The sequence below is a fragment of the Nanorana parkeri genome, unplaced genomic scaffold (genome assembly GCF_000935625.1).
Source record: "Nanorana parkeri isolate BGI_ZX_2015 unplaced genomic scaffold, ASM93562v1 scaffold219, whole genome shotgun sequence".
NCBI classification, from domain to species: domain Eukaryota; kingdom Metazoa; phylum Chordata; class Amphibia; order Anura; family Dicroglossidae; genus Nanorana; species Nanorana parkeri.
This window is the reverse complement of record NW_017306487.1, coordinates 1,119,410-1,137,756: the sequence shown is the minus strand read 5'-3', so window position 1 is coordinate 1,137,756 and position 18,347 is coordinate 1,119,410. Positions and strand designations below refer to the sequence as shown.

At 39.6% G+C, this 18,347-nt stretch overlaps 1 protein-coding gene across 1 annotated transcript in view; it reads left to right on the top strand.

The window, feature by feature from the left end:
• LOC108786613 (transmembrane channel-like protein 2) overlaps positions 1–18,347 on the top strand; it is a 74,239-nt gene that overhangs the window by 11,913 nt on the left and 43,979 nt on the right. The window contains exons 5-7 of the mRNA XM_018555938.1: positions 3,195–3,301; positions 7,606–7,704; positions 8,914–9,056. Coding sequence (XP_018411440.1) covers positions 3,195–3,301; positions 7,606–7,704; positions 8,914–9,056 — 349 coding nt within the window. The remainder of the gene's footprint in view (positions 1–3,194; positions 3,302–7,605; positions 7,705–8,913; positions 9,057–18,347) is intronic.

The following is an 18,347-nucleotide window of genomic DNA, read 5'->3' as shown; positions in this document are numbered from 1 at the left end:
GGGGGGGCAATTGCTATTTCTTTTAACTCTGAGGTTCTCAGTGTCTGGATACTTGCATCCATTCCTCTGAAATCTATTTTTTTGAGAATATATAATTAAAGCAGAGCTCTGGGCAGAAATAATATTAACCCTTGCAGGGGTTAACTGTTCTTTTTGTATCTAGGGCTAAGAATTAAAAAAATTATACTCACCTGATTCTCCGAGCCTGCTTGCTTTTAAACCGGTTCTTCCAGCTTCTCTCCCCCTCTGCTGCAGCGGTCTAAGGATCCTCAAGTCATCACATCCAATAAAGACATACAGTACCATTGTTGCAGTGGCGGAGGAGAGAGGTTTGAGGGAGTGCTGCCCGCTCTGAGGATTGGGTAACCCTTGCAGTACAGGTGAAGCCCCACTGCGAGCGTCAATAATATTTGTGCCTGGAGTTCTACTTTAAATAACAAAGATCATTTATAATGAATAGGATTCAAGAAATACAAAATAAAAAGTGCAGATCAGCATCACTAGATCATCCATATACATTGGTAAAACATTATTAACAAAATAAAAACATAGGCATCCACCTCTGTAGGCGGTCTGTGAAAGTTATGGTACATAAGTTCTGGCAGAAGAAGTGTAAGCTAAGTTTACAAGTTGTTTCTGGAGGTAAAGCAAGGGTTCCATTTCATATGGCATTAGGGGAGAGAGTCTCTGATAAGGTAAACTACTTTTCTATAATATTCAATCTAAAAAAATTATAATTTGTTTAAAGAGGGTTAGTACTTTGTTTCCAGTTAAGGGCAATGGTCCATTGGGCTGCTCCTATAAGTGTTTGTATTTATTTTCTATTCTGGGGTGAAACAGTAGGGTTTGTGGAGAAAAGCAGACACTGTGGGAAGGTGGGCTGTAATGTATTACCTATAGGGGTATGGTTGACGTCTGCCATTTTTTGTCATATATCCTTAACTGTGGGACCATAACAAAACAAGTTTGAGAATGCCCTCCTCTCCACAACCCTAAAAGCACCCACTTGCTATATTTGGAAACATATAGTGAAGCCAATGAGGCATTAAATACCGTTGTGTAAAAATCGTTAATGTTGTTTCCCTTTAAGAGTTTTTGGTTATATTCATAAATTTAATTTAACATTGTTGGGGGGAAATTGGTTTCCCATTATTTGTTTATCAGGATAGCATGTATGATGTCTTCAAAGTTAATAGAGCATTGAGAAGAAGCTTGTAAATTCTGGAGATATTACCTTTAACACTGAGGGACATAAAGAAGATGTCCTTCAAGCGGACATTTACCCCCATGGCTAAAAATCACAGAGCTGCATGCTGATATGAAATCATTTTACATTCATCAGTTAAACAAACATATTTTCATTTTACTTACAATTTCTTGTTTTCTACTTCCTGGTTCTCTTTGGCAAAAGTGATGTAATGTACCCAAACATTGCATCCTGGGAAGGTTACATCAGTAGAGGATTGCTGGGAAATCTCATCTGTAATTTCAGGAGATCTCAGGGAAAGGCATTTTCCTCCCCTGAGATGATGTGCATGGTCGCATGTCCTAGTCACAGAGTTCCAGGAAGTAAAGGGAGATAGATTGATCGCCCTTAGTAAAAAATGGCCACTGTAGGAGAAATATGGAGAAGAAAAGAAAAATAAGGAATGCAAAGAACAAAAAGCCTGAAATAATCTAGAAGTATCTGTTTGTAGATTGTCATTACTAAACATTTCTAAAGGTGAATTTGTTGTTATTTTGAAGATATGGGTAAAGTTCCTGTTCGAAGAGAGTAGTAGTAGGGAATTACCAGAGGACAGTCGAGTAAAATAATGATTGAGCTGAAGATAACCACACTTCTCTGTATCTGGAACTGTATCTGGAATTGAATAATTACATTTTAGTAGATCAAAGGGAACAAATCTGTCGGCCATAGAGAAGTCAAGAAGTTTTTGATTAATGTTTTTTTTGTTTTTTTTTGCAATTCTGTCTTATTACATAATTATTATTATTTGTGCTTAGTACATATAGTCTTAATTTAAGGGGGACGTATAATGTTTCCAGTTTTTATGTATCTGTTATGTTATGAGATATTGCATATGTTTTCATACTTACTATTGCAGCATCTGGGCAAGGATAATTATTGGGATATGTAAAGGAATAAGATATGTAAATACCTTCTGTTTAGCAAGGCTTTCCTGTGCTACAGGCCAGGCCATTATAAATAGGGAAGCAGGTTGTTTACCACCACAGTAGAAGTGATTTTTTTCTGAAGATATGGGTAAACAACGTGATTTAACAGCCTTTGAACGTGGAATGATTGTTGGCGCTGGCGCCATGGAGCGAGTATCAGCAAAAAAGCAGAATTCGTTAAATGTTCAAGAGCAGCTGTTGTTAAAGTGTTTAAAGACTGGACTGTCAGCCGAAAATCTGGGTCTGAACGTGCAAATTGTGGCCGTCAGCGACTAGTCAATGTTAGGGCAGAACGGAGAATGGCAAGACTGGTACAAGACAACAGAAGGGCAACAAGGCAGCGTCAGATTCCTCGCATCACCTTTCAACATCTCGTGGAGTCACGAGGCGACCCAACAAAGTCATCTCGTGGAGTTATCTCATGGCCCAACGAAGTACTGATGGGGTGGTCATAATAATCTGGACACTCAGTGTATATTGTACTCCTTTAGCATTTCAAATCCATATCCTTTTCAGAAAATGGTTCTTTTGTCTTTTTTTTAAGCAGCACACTGACAAATGAAAGAGGCTGAATGCAGAACATATTATGGATATTGTGAAGAGATAGTTTACAGATGCTCTTTGGGTTTCATAATCAGCATCCTATGCAAACCTGAGGATGTGTAAAATTTTGGGTCCCTCTTCTCCTTACTATCCGCTCCCTCCCTTCTTTTACTACTCCCAAAGTATTCTATTTGCTGTGGGCTCCCAACTCTTTACAACAAATCCCAGACCAGCACTACATGACATGTTGGCACATGCAGGTTGCCTCTTGTCTAGAATTCTTTCCTTGTTGAGATAGTAGTAGATATACTGTTGGGCAATCCAACATGTGAAAAGTGCAGCATAACATTACTCTAAATCAAGAAAAACCTGCATAAGCAATGTTCTGTAATTCTAAGGACTTTGAAGAGGCTTCTGTTCATTCTGTTTGAATAAACAGTCAAATTGTGATTTTGTGCTGTTCTTACATGTTTCAGGTCATTTTGGATCATCTGTTGCCTCATATTTTATATTCCTAAGATGGATGTATGGTGTGAATCTAGTTCTCTTTGGTCTAATATTTGGGCTTGTTGTAATTCCAGAGGTATGTGATATTTCTAATACTATTTTAAATGTATTTTTATGGTGTCTGAAAAACTGTATTAACTGCTTTGTACCAAAGTAGACCTGGCAATGGAATCCACACACTGCCTGCTGTCAATCAGTAGCAGAGTAGACTTGATGTTAAACTTCCTATCAGGTTCTGCCCCCACTGCCAGGGTCAATGATTGTTAAGGACACTGCTTGGTACAGCCAACAGCATCCTTTACAACCAGTGACATTTACAGTGGGGCTGAAGTCTGATGGGGATGTTGAGATACTAGTTTCCATCAGATCCACTCTGATTGACAGCAAGCTGTGGGCAGATTCCATAGCCAATAGCCAGCTTATTGGCTGTGGAATCCGACCATTACCAACTGGCAATCAGTTGCAGAGTGGACCTGATGGGGAACTAGTACCTTAGTATCCCCGTCAGGCTCCACCCACCCACAGTCACAGTGACAGCTCAGTAACGCTGAGCCTGTGATTTTATCAGGTTCAGCATAATGAGCAGCAATGAGGATGGAGTGTCCAGAAAGTGTCTCCACACTGCAAATAGCAGTACTTGCACAAAATTCATGCAGCTGTTTCCGGCACTATTTCTGATACTCTTTATGAATTCCTCCAATAAGTCCTGCTTTTAAATGTAAAATGTTTCACAAAATATTTTTTTATTTCCCTATAGATATGCACAATACCCCACTGACTACCACTACACTGATGCACAAAACCTTACTCACTGGCATTGCACCGAGGCGCAATACCCCTCTCACCACCACTGCATTGACACGCAATACCCCATTCACCACTACTACACCGATGTGCAATAATCCAATCGACACTACATCAGCGACATGCAATGATGCACTCACTGCCACTGCAGCAAAGTACAATACTGCACTCAATGCCACTGCATTAACATGCACTGCCTTGCTCACCACCACTGCACCGATGCAATACTCCACTCACCGCCACTGCACCCATGCACAATACCCCACTCAACACCACTTTTCTGATGCATAATGCTACACTCACCAATACTGCACTGGTGCGCATTACCCCTCTCACCACAATTGCATTGGCGCCCACTTCTGTGCACGCCACCACTGCACCAATGCACACTTGTGAACTTGTTGCCAATGCACCAATGCTAATTTATGCAGTTGCCACATGCTCCGGCACTCAACACTACAGCATCGTCACACACTTTTGCACTTACCACCATGGCAGCAATGAGTACTCTGCACTCTCTGCCATTGAACCAACACGCACTTCTGCACTTGCCGCCACTGTATGGACACACTTTTACTACCGCATGTAACCCTATCACCCAACCCCGATCTCACCACCTCTCCAACATGCCCCCACTTCACCCCCTACTGCACCAACACACATCCAGGCCTTTGCTACCACTCTACCAATGCACACACTAGTGTTAACATCAAAGCAAAACTCCAGCCAATAATAACAAGATAAAAATGAACATGACAAGATAAAATGAAAAGCCCATTTCAGAGATTTCTTCTGCAGTACTTTTTTTTCTTTTCTCTTGATGTCCTCAGTCTGTAGGCATCATTCAATTCACTTCCTTTGAATCAAGGTCATCCTGACCCCACCCACTACTGAACAGTAAAAGGGGAAGCAGCGCAGTGATTAGTTAATCTCTCTGTCACACTGTGCTCTCTTCCTATCAACATGCATCATGTCAGCTAATGATCTGATTGGTTCCTTGTACTGCTTCTTCATTTCTCGCTCCAGTCCTGCTGTACAAGGATTACAAGAGGCTGATAGTAGATTAAATTCAGTTACTTGCACTGCTTGCATTAAAGAAATACATCAAATATTGTAGGAATGATTACAGAGATGCATTAATTTGTACTTTATGACTGCCTAGAGTTCAGCTTTAAAAATTGAGTTAAAAAAATCTTACTGACCGTTTACAAGCTCTAAGATTGGTGAAAAGTAGTGATTTGGATTCTTTCTTAATTGCATCTTCCCTTCTGTGCAGCAGATTCATTTGGTATCACAGTTGAATGAGGAGTGACTCAAACAAGGCATGCAGTTCAAAAATTCCTCCCCTTTATTGTAAGATGCTCGTTGTACAAATTGCCTGTCACTCCCAGCACAATCCCTTTTGTCTCCTGGCTTTCTGCTAATGCTTCTTATTAGCTTTGTGTTGCTGTTTCTGACTACACAGCATGGAGCTGCAGAGCTTTGTGTATAAAAAGTGTATTCTAAAGGATAAGTGTACTTGTTTCCCTAGGGAAGCAATCAGATTTTTCTAAACAAGAACGTTTTCCCTTAGAAGAAGGACTGAACTTAAAAAATACCACTAATAACTCGCCCACCACATTCTGCAAGAGACAGTTATTACACTGACTTGTAACATCAGAAATCGTAGTCATCACTTGTAAAACACATTCTCTAAGCGTCAGTTATTATGCTGGCAACATTAATAATTTGCATATCGCATACTACAAGAGTCAGTTATTATGCTGGCACCATTTCTAATTTGCATACCACATACTACAAGAGTCAGTTATTACCCTGGCACCATTAATAATTTGCATACCACATACTACAAGAGTCAGTTATTATGCTGGCACCATTAATAATTTGCATACCACATACTACAAGAGTCAGTTATTACGCAGGCACCATTAATAATTTGCTTACCACATACTACAAGAGTCAGTTATTACACAGGCACCATTAATAATTTGCATACCGCATACTACAAGAGTCAGTTATTACACAGGCACCATTAATAATTTGCATACCACATACAACAAGAGTCAGTTATTACACAGGCACCATTAATAATTTGCATAACGCATACTACAAGAGTCAGTTATTACCCTGGCACCATTAATAATTTGCATACCACATACTACAAGAGTCAGTTATTACCCTGGCACCATTCATAATTTGCATACCACATACTACAAGATACTGTTATTATATTGGTATATGTCAAATAGGAAATCACAGTCATTACTTGCCAAACATAGATATTATGCTGGCACATGTAACATAAGATATATCACTTATGTGACATCCCCTCAAATTACTTTCATACATCATACCGCAAGAGACAATTATTATGCTGGCACATGTTACATAGGGATGAGCTCAGGTTCGGACCAAACTGAGCTTATTCTAGAACCCAGAATCAACTGCAGTCGGTGCAGGATGCTGGTGACATCATTGACCTTCTATGGCCACATAGCTATATTAGGTCAGTGTCATTGAACAAATAGGGCCATGTGGCCATATAAGGTCAATAATGTCACAAGAATCTGATACCTTTGTCCTTCCCGGTTCAGATGAGCTTGGGTACAGTCCGAAACCCGAGCTCATCCCTAATATTACATAGCAAATCCCACTTATTACTTGCATATCAAATACTGCAAAATACAGTTATCATCCTGGCACATGTAAGATAAGAAATCCCACACATCACATGCATACTATAAACCCTCATTTACATTTATTATTCTGACTTAACATAGGAAATCCCATTTAGCAAGACCCATACAAGAAACGATGCTGGCATATGTGAAGCTGCTGCATGTGTTCCATGTACCATGAAGGACAGTTATTCCATTTGCTACACCATGAAAGAGCAGCCCTAAATGTGTGAATTACCTAAAGCACCTCTTAAACTTTTAGAGAGGTTAGAAGTTGGCAGAATAGGCAATTTTCCAGACATATTATCAGATAACATATACTCAATAATACTACTATGCAGTGCCAGGACAGGGTCATTCAGTGCCCAGGGCAAAGATGCCAAACTGTGCCCCCCCCCCTCCCTCCTTGGGTGAAAGTTCACTTTACAATGGCCATCAGGGCAGGATAACCAGGTGTTCTTTAAATGAAAGTTACAGGTTGAAAATAGTTTTTGACCAACTTTTAAAATTGCATTAACATTTTAAAATTGTAATAAACGTTTATTAAAAAGGTTTTATTAATTGGGTTCAGTTCAAATTTAACAGAGTGTTGAAGGGTTAAAACCTATAGCTGTCTGTGGCTTCCTTTCCCAGAGATGCCTATTCACCTAATTTCTTGTCCTGATGTCGCAGAGCCAACCTGAGTAATAATAAATGTAATTTGTGCAGAAGCCTATGCCTACTGTATGAATAACTAGAACATATCATTTTACTTTCCATTCATTTCTCTTTGACATTTCAGTGTTTCACGCAGGGATATTCTCAGCAAATATTAAAGTACTCAAAACAATTTCACATTTCATTAAGATTAAAATTCCATCACCTTTTTTCACTGTGCTGTCTACTTTCTGCTATCCAGATTTTAATGGGACTACCGTATGGCAGTTTAACACGAAAAACAGTGCCCAGAAAAGAAGAGAAAACCGCCATGGATTTCGCTGTGCTTTGGGATTTTGAGGTATAGTATTCTATTGTTCTTATTATCAGCAAGGGATTGTGTAATTGTCTGATAACAGTAAAGCTTCGCCCTGCGTACTAGAAGGAACCAGGGTAGTTCTTTATAGCATGATAGAAAAACAATTACAATACTATTGTGAGATCTTAGCAACAACATCTAAAGTAAGTGAGGTTGTGAATTAACTTGTCAAGTTCATAACATCATAATAAACAACGCAGTCTGCGCTGTAAGGGCTGTGTAATTGTCTCTGCTAAATATCACCTTATGCTGCTGAATTTATCAACTTCTTTAATTTACAGAAATATCTTTGAAAAGCAGCTTAGTTTAGGAAAATGTTTAAAGGAGAACTATGAGGTGAGTGAAAATCACTCAGCCTCATAGTTCGAGCAGACATGTGACAATGAAACTGTCACACGTCGGCTCAATAGATAGGGGAGTGAGCGAACACATACAGTCGCTCGCTCACTTCTCGATCCTGTGCCTGCAGAGAGCAGTGAGTGTCACTCACGGCTCCCTGCAGGGATTCCCTCCCCCCCTCCCCTGTCCGATCCTCCAGCACTGGGTGTGTGTCACTCACGCAGCTGGGTGGATCCAGACAGTATTGTCGGGATCCGTCTCGGCTGCGGAGTCTCAGCTAAGCTCGCGGTATACTGAGCTTTGGGTGACAGGAGGACGCTAGTTTGTGTCCTCCCGTTACCCCTAGGAGAACTATGGGGAAAAGCACTGACCCCATAGTTCTCCTTTAAAGAAGGTAAAATTTATATTAACACATGCAGTGAGGCTACCCTCGCACTGCAAGGGTTAAGTGCTTATGTATGCCTTAGGTCAAAAATAAAAAAGTTATTCTCCTCCTTGGAGATGGCTTGCTCTTAGACTGGTCCCTGGAGCCTCTCTCCCCCTCCACTGCAGCAGTCTAAGGTCCCTGAGTCATCAAGTTCTATGCACAGTGTATAGGACATGAGGACACCAAGGGACATACTATCGCTGCAGCAGATGTGTAGACAGGCAGAGGGTAGTGCTGTCACATTCGGCCTTCTTGGAAGATTGGGTGAGTATAACTTTGTTATTTTTGAAGTTAGGAAAAAATGATCATTTAACCCTCGCAGTGTGGGGGTAGCCCCACTGCAAGGGTTAAAAACATTTTTACCTGGGGTTGTTCTTTAAGAAAAAACATTATATAAACTCCTTATTTGTCTTTTGCTTCCACAGGGTTATGCCAAATACTCTGTTTTGTTTTATGGTTATTACAATGACCAACGCACAATCGGATGGTTGAAATTCAGACTACCACTTTCTTATTTTTTGGTCGGTGTTGGTGTTTTTGGATACAGTCTCATGGTTGTTATTAGAACGTAAGTAACAATAGTTTATATATGACAGATTGAGAATATTAGATTCCAAGTGTGCTAGTTCTGTAAATTTTTCTGAGCTTGTGGCACTGATAGGGTTACATACTTAGGTTACAAAAGGCATAATGAAAGAAGTCGTTAGTGCATGCCCAATCACGTAAACAAAGTGGCACGATACTGGTGACATTATTTACCTTATATGGCCACATGGCCATATTAGATAAGTGTAATTGACCAAATACAGCCATGTGACCATTTAAGGTCAATGATATCACCAACATTTCACTCCTTTGTTTACATGCAGCTGCGGGGTGGGGAATGCTTCGGTCACAGCTAATCGGGCATGCACTGACGGCTTTGGATGAGCTTGGGTTTGGTCTGAGATTATCCTTACTGTTACATAGGAAATCCCACTCATACCTTACATATCCCATTCTGCAAATATTGCAAAAATAAATTAAAAAAAGCTTGCATCCATAGAACCCTGAATCCACGGCTGAGCCAGATGAAGGCATAAAACCCATTTAAAGTAGGGAAATATACATTGAAAAGGTTTGATTAAAAAAATTATGCGGCGCAAGCAGTATTTATTCTTGCAAAGGAAAAGTTTAAAGTTGAAAACTACAGGCAAACACCTAAATCCATCATTGAAATCTACAACCCCAATTCCAAAAAAGTTGGGGCGTTGTGTAAAAAGGACATAAAAACAGAATACAATGATTTGCAAATCTCATAAACCCATATGCCATATCTGAACGTGATCCAGAAACGCGGCCGTCTTCTCTGGGCCAAAGCTCAAATTTAAAATGGTCTGTTGCAAAGTGGAAAACTGTTCTGTGGTCAGACAAATTGAAATCTGAGATTCTGTATGGCAACCATGAGTGCTGCGTCCTACGGACTAAAGAGGAGAGTGTCCTTCTGGCTTGTTATCAGCGCTCAGTTCAAAAGCCTGCATCTCTGATGGTATGGAGGTGCATTAGTGAATATGGAATGGGCAGCTTGCACATCTGGAAAGGCACCATCAATGCTGAAAGATAAATTCAGGTTTTATAGCAGCATATGCTCCCATCAAGACGATGTCTTTTTCAGGGAAGGCTTTCCCTACCTCAGCAGGACAATGCTAAACTGCATACTGCATCTATGACAACAGCATTACTTTGTAGTAGAAAAGTCTGGGAGCTTAACTGGCCTGCCTGCAGTCCAGACGCTTCACCGATTAAAAATATTCGGTGCATCTTGAAACAAAAAATACGACAAAGAAGACCCAGGACTGTTGAGATGTTAGAATCCTATATCAGGCAAGAATGGGACAACATTGCTCTCCCAGAACTCCAGCAACTGGTCTCCTCAGTTCCTAGATGTTTACAGACTGTTGTTAAAAAAAGAGGGAATGCTGCACCTTGGTAAACATGGCCCTGTCCCAACTTTTTAGAGACATGTTGCTGCCATTAATTTCAAAATTACCTTGTTTTTTTCTTAAAATGGTCCATTTTCTCAGTTTAAACATTGGGTATGTTTTCTATTTTCTATTGTGAATAAAATCTGGGTTTATAAGATTTGCAAACCATTGCATTCTGTTTCTATGTAGATTTTACACAGCGTCTCAACTTTTTTTGGAATTAGGGTTCTATACACTGAGTGGCCAGATTATTATGACCACCCCATCAGTACTTCGTTGGGCCATCTCGTGACTCCACGAGATGTTGAAAGGTGATGCGAGGAATCTGACACTGCACTGTTGCCCTTCTGTTGTCTTGTACCAGTCTTGCCACTCTCCGTTCTGCCCTAACATTGACTAGTCGATGACGGCCACGAATCGCACATTCAGACCCAGATTTTCGGCTGACAGTCCAGTCTTTAAACACTTTAACAACAGCTGCTCTTGAACATTTAACGAATTCTGCTGTTTTGCCGATACTCGCTCCATGACTTGAGCGCCAACAATCATCCCACGTTCAAAGGCTGTTAAATCGCATTATTTACCCATATCTTCAGAAATAAATCACTTCTACTGTCGTGGTAAACAACCTGCTTCCCTATTTATAATGGTCTGGCCCTCTAGCAACTTCAGCGCGAAATTATAGCTAATTTGCCTACAAACTTCAGGTGGTCATAATAATCTGGCCACTCAGAGTATATGAGAGCTGTTTACTTCCCAAAGGATTTGGATTGCTCTCCATCCCCCCATGATATTTACAAATCCCCAAACCTAAATCTGCTTCAGTAAAGAAATACAGCTTGGTCACCTACCTGCTATGATCGGACAGTGAAGAGAATGCATGTGGTTATGGAGAAGCATTGTAAAAGTGATGGGACTGCAACTAAAAACAAGTCTTGAAGAAACTGCCATTTTGGCACATTGCCTTAAAGTGTATTTCTACTTTTGCAGTCAAAAGTATGTTTGTTATATGTTCCCATTCACACGGCATACCTAAAAGAAAATGTTTAAATATGTTATACCTATGTAGTTGTTTCTTTATTTATTACAGGTATTTACAGCTTACAATTTACACAGTGCTTTACATCAATTCCCGACCTCAAGGAGCTTACAATCCAAGCTCCCCATCTCTCACATGCACACTTTGGAGTGTGTGAGTAAGCATGCACAGAGAAAACATGCAAACTCCTTGCAGAAAGTGGCCTGCCCAGGATTCAAACTGGGGACCCCAGTACTGCAAGGCAGAAGTACTACCCACTACACCACTGTGCTGCCATTTGGAGCAGGTTTATTCATAGGACATTATAGATAGCTTCTGTTTCTTAGAATAAATGGCAATAGAGAGGTAAAAAGTGACAGTTTTTTTAATAATATACATTAAACGCAATGTACTACCCAAAGCCTTGAGATCATTAACCATCTAATTTACCGGCCATAATGAGTTCTACCAGCACAGTACAAACAGGGTTAACTATCGCAAGCATAATTCCCCTGCCCCCTTCCTAACATTACATTTAAGAGAAGAGCAAACTAAGATTTTGAAGGAAGTAAAAAGCTAAGCAGCAATAAATATTTTCTGAAAGCTATGCTGTGTAATTGGGAACATGAAACAATCTAGGGATGTCTCGATACTGATACTAGTATCAGTGTCAATACAGGGCATTTTCACGAGTACTTGTACTCGTGAAAATGCCCCAATACTAAAGGCCGATACCAGACTTTTACATTTTTTATCTGGATCGGCTGCCTAAGGTCCTGCGCTTGTGGGGGCCTCAGGCAGCCTGCTGGAGACCAGGCAGTAGCTGTCTTTGACAGTGCCTGCTCGATCCCACATCTCCTCCTACTTCTTCCCGGCGCAAGCACGCAGCCTGGTGAGATCTGTACGAAGGCCTGGTGAGAAACTGCCCTAAAATCATTAGTATGTGTTATCCAAATTTGGCTGCAAAAGTGAAAATACAATTTAACAGGCTGATGTATAAAGTGTTTGCCCAGCGTGTTGCTGGGTAAGTGAGGTTTGCATTGCATTTTTGCTGCTAGATGAAACTGCAGAGCTTAGGAAATTCCTATGCTCCTCAGCTCCACCAGTAATGCTGTCTACATCAGCCCCTTAGTGTGTTAGGATAGACATCACATTAGCAACTGTGAGTCATTTTTCATCAAGTCTAACAGTGCTAGTCAACCCCTTTTATTTCTACATACTGTATATATATAAAAAATAACTGACTTTTCTCCAGGGAGTTTCCATGTTTTGATTTTAGCTTTAGAGTTATTAGGCCTGTCACTGACCGTGAATAGTCAAGGGATCGTTGGAAGAAACTGCTTTATCTGAAATTCTGAATTTTTCACTGCTAAAATAATTATGAATAATTCCCCACATGCTGAAATAATATAATGTAAAAGCTTAAATAATATTGAGGATTCATATATAATTTTACCGTGTTACAGATCCATGTGTCAAAATAATGCTATTTAGCAAAAATGAAAGACAAGTGAAGGTATTTTTCTGTAAAAGTCCCTGAAATATTTTATCAATTTGCCACTGAATTTGTAATTGACGATATTAATATGCTCATACACATATGGGTCCATTTACAAAACTTTCCCTGGGAGCTGGGAAGAATTGCAAAAGTGCCCCTAGATGGTGCAGAGGAGTATAGGAGATTTCAATACTCCTCAGCACCATCTAGGGCTGCTAGTGCCATGTAAATGGTATCTACCCAGCTATACACTGTGCGCAAATTTTATAAATAAACCCAATAGACTGTAATATAATAATTTTTTATTGTTTTGCGTAGATAAAGTTTTTTTCATAAAAATCCACCATCTATACACATGTGCAGATTGTATATGCAGGATAAAAGGCACTCTACAAGCCTTACTAGAATCATAAATGTGTTTGATGGGCTTTCAATCATTAGTGATACAGCAGGGATGTATTACCTTGATTTATCACAAGCAAATGCAGTGTGCATGTTTATCCAGCTTGACTGCAATGTGCAAATACATACCTGACTTGGGAATATGTACACACAATTTGACTAAAAGTGAGCACATATCCCAATGGTTGTAACAGTCTCTTTTGAGGTTTGCGTCTCATACTATCATGAGACCAAGCAAGGGGATTTCAAGATAAAAGGATAGTATTCATAGAATAGTTTAGAACAATTGCAACGCTGGATTGTTTTTGTCATTCGTGTATGATTGTTATTGTGATTTTATTTAGAAATGTTTTGTAATAAACTGTAAAACAAAGTAATTATTGTACTCTCATATTTTTTTTATTGAGCTTGTTTAACTTATAAAATAGATATCCCTTAATAATAATACAATGATTTCAGCATTTTATGATGATCTAAATGTGATATTTAGCTTGCAAACAGTACTTTCATAGTACATAGCTAAACTGTAGCAAGTCTGTTATGCCAATATACTCATGCATACAAAGAGCAGTATTTCTCATTTAAGAACTAATCAATCATTTTTTTTTCTTTATAGCGTAAGACAGTAAAAATAAATGTTAAATGAAGCACTCATTAACAATGCCACCTGCTGTCTTCCTGCTTGCACATGAAATATATGCACAGGGGAGCTCAAGGCCAGCTAACTAAAAGTTTTCCACATCACAGGCCAACCTCTTACTTTAGGGCATCTCCATGTGCGTGAACATTCTGAGACTTGCTCACTGGCCATCTTTTGCATACACTGCAATGATCAAACCGTGGAAACATCTGCAGACATCAAGTGCTACTGCTTAAAAAAAACTTGTAATTCGGTTAAAGTCCAGTTCCAGCCATTGTTTGTTGTTGTTTTTTTCTGGTATTGGATAGGTTGGGGAAAAGCCTCTTCAAGGTTTGGAGTTCTGCTTTTGTCCCCTTTGAGGAGATTTTTCCTTCTTCCTTATTCCAACTACCAGTTTGGTCAGATACCCATTACATTGACAAAAAGTGAGGAAAATGATTACCAATGGAGACATAGGTGGCAATAAATGAGGTTTAAATCCTTCTTGACTATAATCGTAATATACAGGGGTACAGGTACTCCTAGAATGAGATCCTAATAGGTTGGACTTGATGGACTAATGTCTTTATTCAACCTCAAATACTATGTAACTATGTAATATGAAAATTCAAATTAATAAAAGTATAAGTCTTAATTATTTAAACAACATAGTTTTTAACAATGGTAATAAATTAGATTTATTTAAAAAAAGATCACAATTTTAAAGCTAAACTCCAGACATACAATATTAAATACATGCATTAATGCAGTTTGTTTTTTGTTATTAAATAATCACATTTATTCTTAAGTGCAGCTAATTGTAAATCCCAGAATCTGTCTTGATATCATCCTGTTGCAATCCTTTGTACAGCAGCCTGCAGAATGCAAGAGCAAGGGGCAAGACAGGAAGCATGATGACCTTAACAGTCTGTTGCTACTTGTTCACTGTCTAGTCAGCAGATGGGGAGATGACATCACTGTATTCCTTCAAGTGACACTAAACCCAGGAGTTAAATCTTAAAAATCCATTCAAGTACCTTAACTATTAACAATAATGGGGAAATTTATCAAAACTGGAGCAGGCAGAATCTGGAGCAATTGTCCATGGCAACCAATCAGCATCTCTGTTCAGTTTGCTCAGATAAGATTTGAAAATGTGACAGAGAAGCTGCTTGGTTGCAGTGCAAATCTGCACTAGATTTTGTCTGCTCCAGTTTTGATGAATTCCCTTCAATGTATCTTTTTTTGTGTATCACTCAGCTGTAGATCCTCAAATCATCTCTGTATTCATGCGGACGTTGTCCTTCCTTCTGGAGAGTGGCTACTATTGTTCCCCATGGTCCCCGCGTGTGTTGTGTGCTCCCATGTTGGACTACAATCCCAATAGAAATTATTAAACTTAATTTGCGATTGTAGTCCATCTCAGGACTGAGCTTGGAGTGTTACAATACACACAGGGACCATGGAGAACAAAAGTAGCCACCCTTCGGAAGGAAGGATCTACAAATACACAAATAAGATACATTTTTGATAATAGTTAAGGTATTTGAATCAGTGGCATCACAAGGGGGGTTTCATGAACCTTTGGCCAAAACCTTTGCATGTTTGCCACCAGAAATAAGGGACAAGTGAAAATGCAGTGCAAAGCCATTGCCCCTGGTCCCAGTGGTGTCACAAGGGGGGTGACACCAAAATTACCAACAGTCAGTATGAAAAGCCGAGCACTCGGTCACGGACCGAGACCCCCGGGAGTGGACCTGGCGTCATACCTCATCCCTCGGGTGAACGCCCCCTCCTCTCTCTGCCGAAGTCCACCCGCAAGATGACTGCCGGCAGGCGTCAATAAGACGACTGCGAGTGCGTGATGATGTCATCGCGCAGCAACCTCACGTGCATGCGTGATGATGTCAGGGGGGGTGTCACCCAGCCTCGGGATGCCCCTGACTTGAATGCATTTTTAAGATTTAACTCCTGAGTTTAGTGTCACTTTAAGGAGTGGGTTTGTGAGTACAAACTGGATGAAAATCTATATACAGACAGAAGGATTATATTGTTCTAAATTATTGTAATTTCATGTAATGCCATTGAGTAAGAGAAAAGTACCCTTGAAAATGTGTAAATAAAATCTGAATCATTTTAAGATCAGGATTTTTTTGTGTTTAGTCCTTTTGATGGCACATACAAAGTCCCAAATATTGACTTATAATCTATGCTGCATACAATTTGAGGGATGTTGGGCACAGGAGACATGAAATAGGGAACACAGATATTATATTATAAGGTAAATAAAAAAAAAACATAGGCCGTCATTTTCAGATCTGATTAGCTGAATAGAGGGTCTCATCCTAACTCTGCCCTTGCTTTGTATGGCTCCCTTTAGCGTTACATTTAGAGAGAGAACTTCTAAAAGTATTCACTACTTCTGTTTAGGAAACCCACAATGCCCACAATAGACAAGCGCCAAAAGACTACAACAGGCCAACAGGAACCTTTTTACTTCGGTAGTCATCCGATGCTGTGATCAGAATTTATAGTTGGAACATTTTGTTTCCAGAGTGCCTTTGTTTGATACTAACTAAATTCCAAATACAGAAAACATGCCAAACATAAATTGAATATCTGCATGTTTTTTTTTAGCTACAATTTAGCACACAAATTAATGGAGGCTGAAAAGGAGTCTATTGTTTTTAACTCTTTGTAAATATAATCAGCATGTTACAAATAACATGGGTATGAATGCCTGGTTTAAAAATACGATCATTTAAATTGTATACTTACTTGAAATGTAAAATATTTTCTGATTACATACATCTTTACATTAGAATATAAAGTACAATGGAGGCACCTGGTATAGTCCTGGTTTACCTAGTTTTTACATACTGCTTTCTTTATACATTCAATTTCCCATACAAGAAGACAAACATTGTAACTGGAATGTTACAATGTTACATTTTATCTACAGCTTAGATGTAGCATAGATTTCTATTATATACACTATTTATTGCAATTCTATGTGGTTCCCTTTTATGAATATTTTATTATAAATGAAAAACAACAGAAGCGTAAAGGAAATATGTGTTTACAGGGAAGGGTTTAGTCATACTCTATGAATTTACAAAAGTTGCTCTAATTGCACCAATTGTAGATGTCAGTAGGCATGCAGAACTCTGGCTTTTATTAAAGCATACAGTAATAGTCTTTGGTAATTTTTACATTATAGCCTATTAGTATGAAAGCCATTATATTTTACTCACAGTGAAAATATGTTTTCTCCAGTCATTAAAACGTCACTTATTTAATGTAACAGAATTGTATCTAGAATTGAATACATAATTAGAAATTGACGTGATGCTGTCTGTTTATCCTCAAATAAGCTTTAACGCAACCTACAGTGTTTTTAAAATAATACTAAAGGCTGGACGTTTTTTATCTTAATGCATTCCTGGTTGCGGGGGAGGATACTGAGGGCAGAGGAGCCATAGGTAGTGCTGCGGGGACCCACTAGAAAATAAGGAACTGAAGAATTAAAAATAAAACAAAACCCCTAAGTTCTCCATAAATGTGGCCTCCCAGTGATAAGAAAAATTAAGGTTTAACCCTTTAGTTGCCACTGGCATATGGAATACGGTGGAACACAACTGTTTCCAGCTGGCCACATCAGTTTGCCACACGCAGGTGGCTTTTACCGTTCTGCTATAAGCAATGTTTATCAGAAGAAGCAACAATGTTTATCAGATCAGTTCAGCTGACAGTCCCCTTTAAATTAATAGCTGCTATCAGTGGCTGGCAATCCACTGATGAGATCTATCAACACAAATGCCGGGTGCCCCCACCGGCACCTCCAATCTCTATTTCCTGCCTTGAGCCGCTCCAGGCTGGGATCTGTTTCTCCTCGGACCCCGCTGCTCTCCTCGGCCTGTATGGGCTGAGGCAGCAGGGATCCAGGGAGAAATGGCCCGCGGGGGGGGGCGGTGGAGGGAGCCGCAAGTTTAGGATGGCTAAGCGTGAGGAGATCAAAGCCGCCAGCTGTCAAATCCTGGATCGCCTGCGGCTCTGTGATAGTGCGTGTCACATAGGTCAGGATGGAGAGGTGGAGGAATGGTAAATATGTGTAATATTTACCTATCCTCTGTGCAGAGCCAACACTGTTGTTTGTAAACAACTAAGGACATATAGTGCTATGTGTCCCCAGTTATGAATTTATAGCACTTCCTGTTCATTCATGAGTTTCTAAATGGGTAGTAGCACTCACTACAGAGGCTACTATTCATTCAGAAACTGGTTCATAGTAAATATTTTCTGAATGAATGGGAAGTCTCTGTACTGAGTGCTATCTATTCATTTAGTGCTGAGGCTAC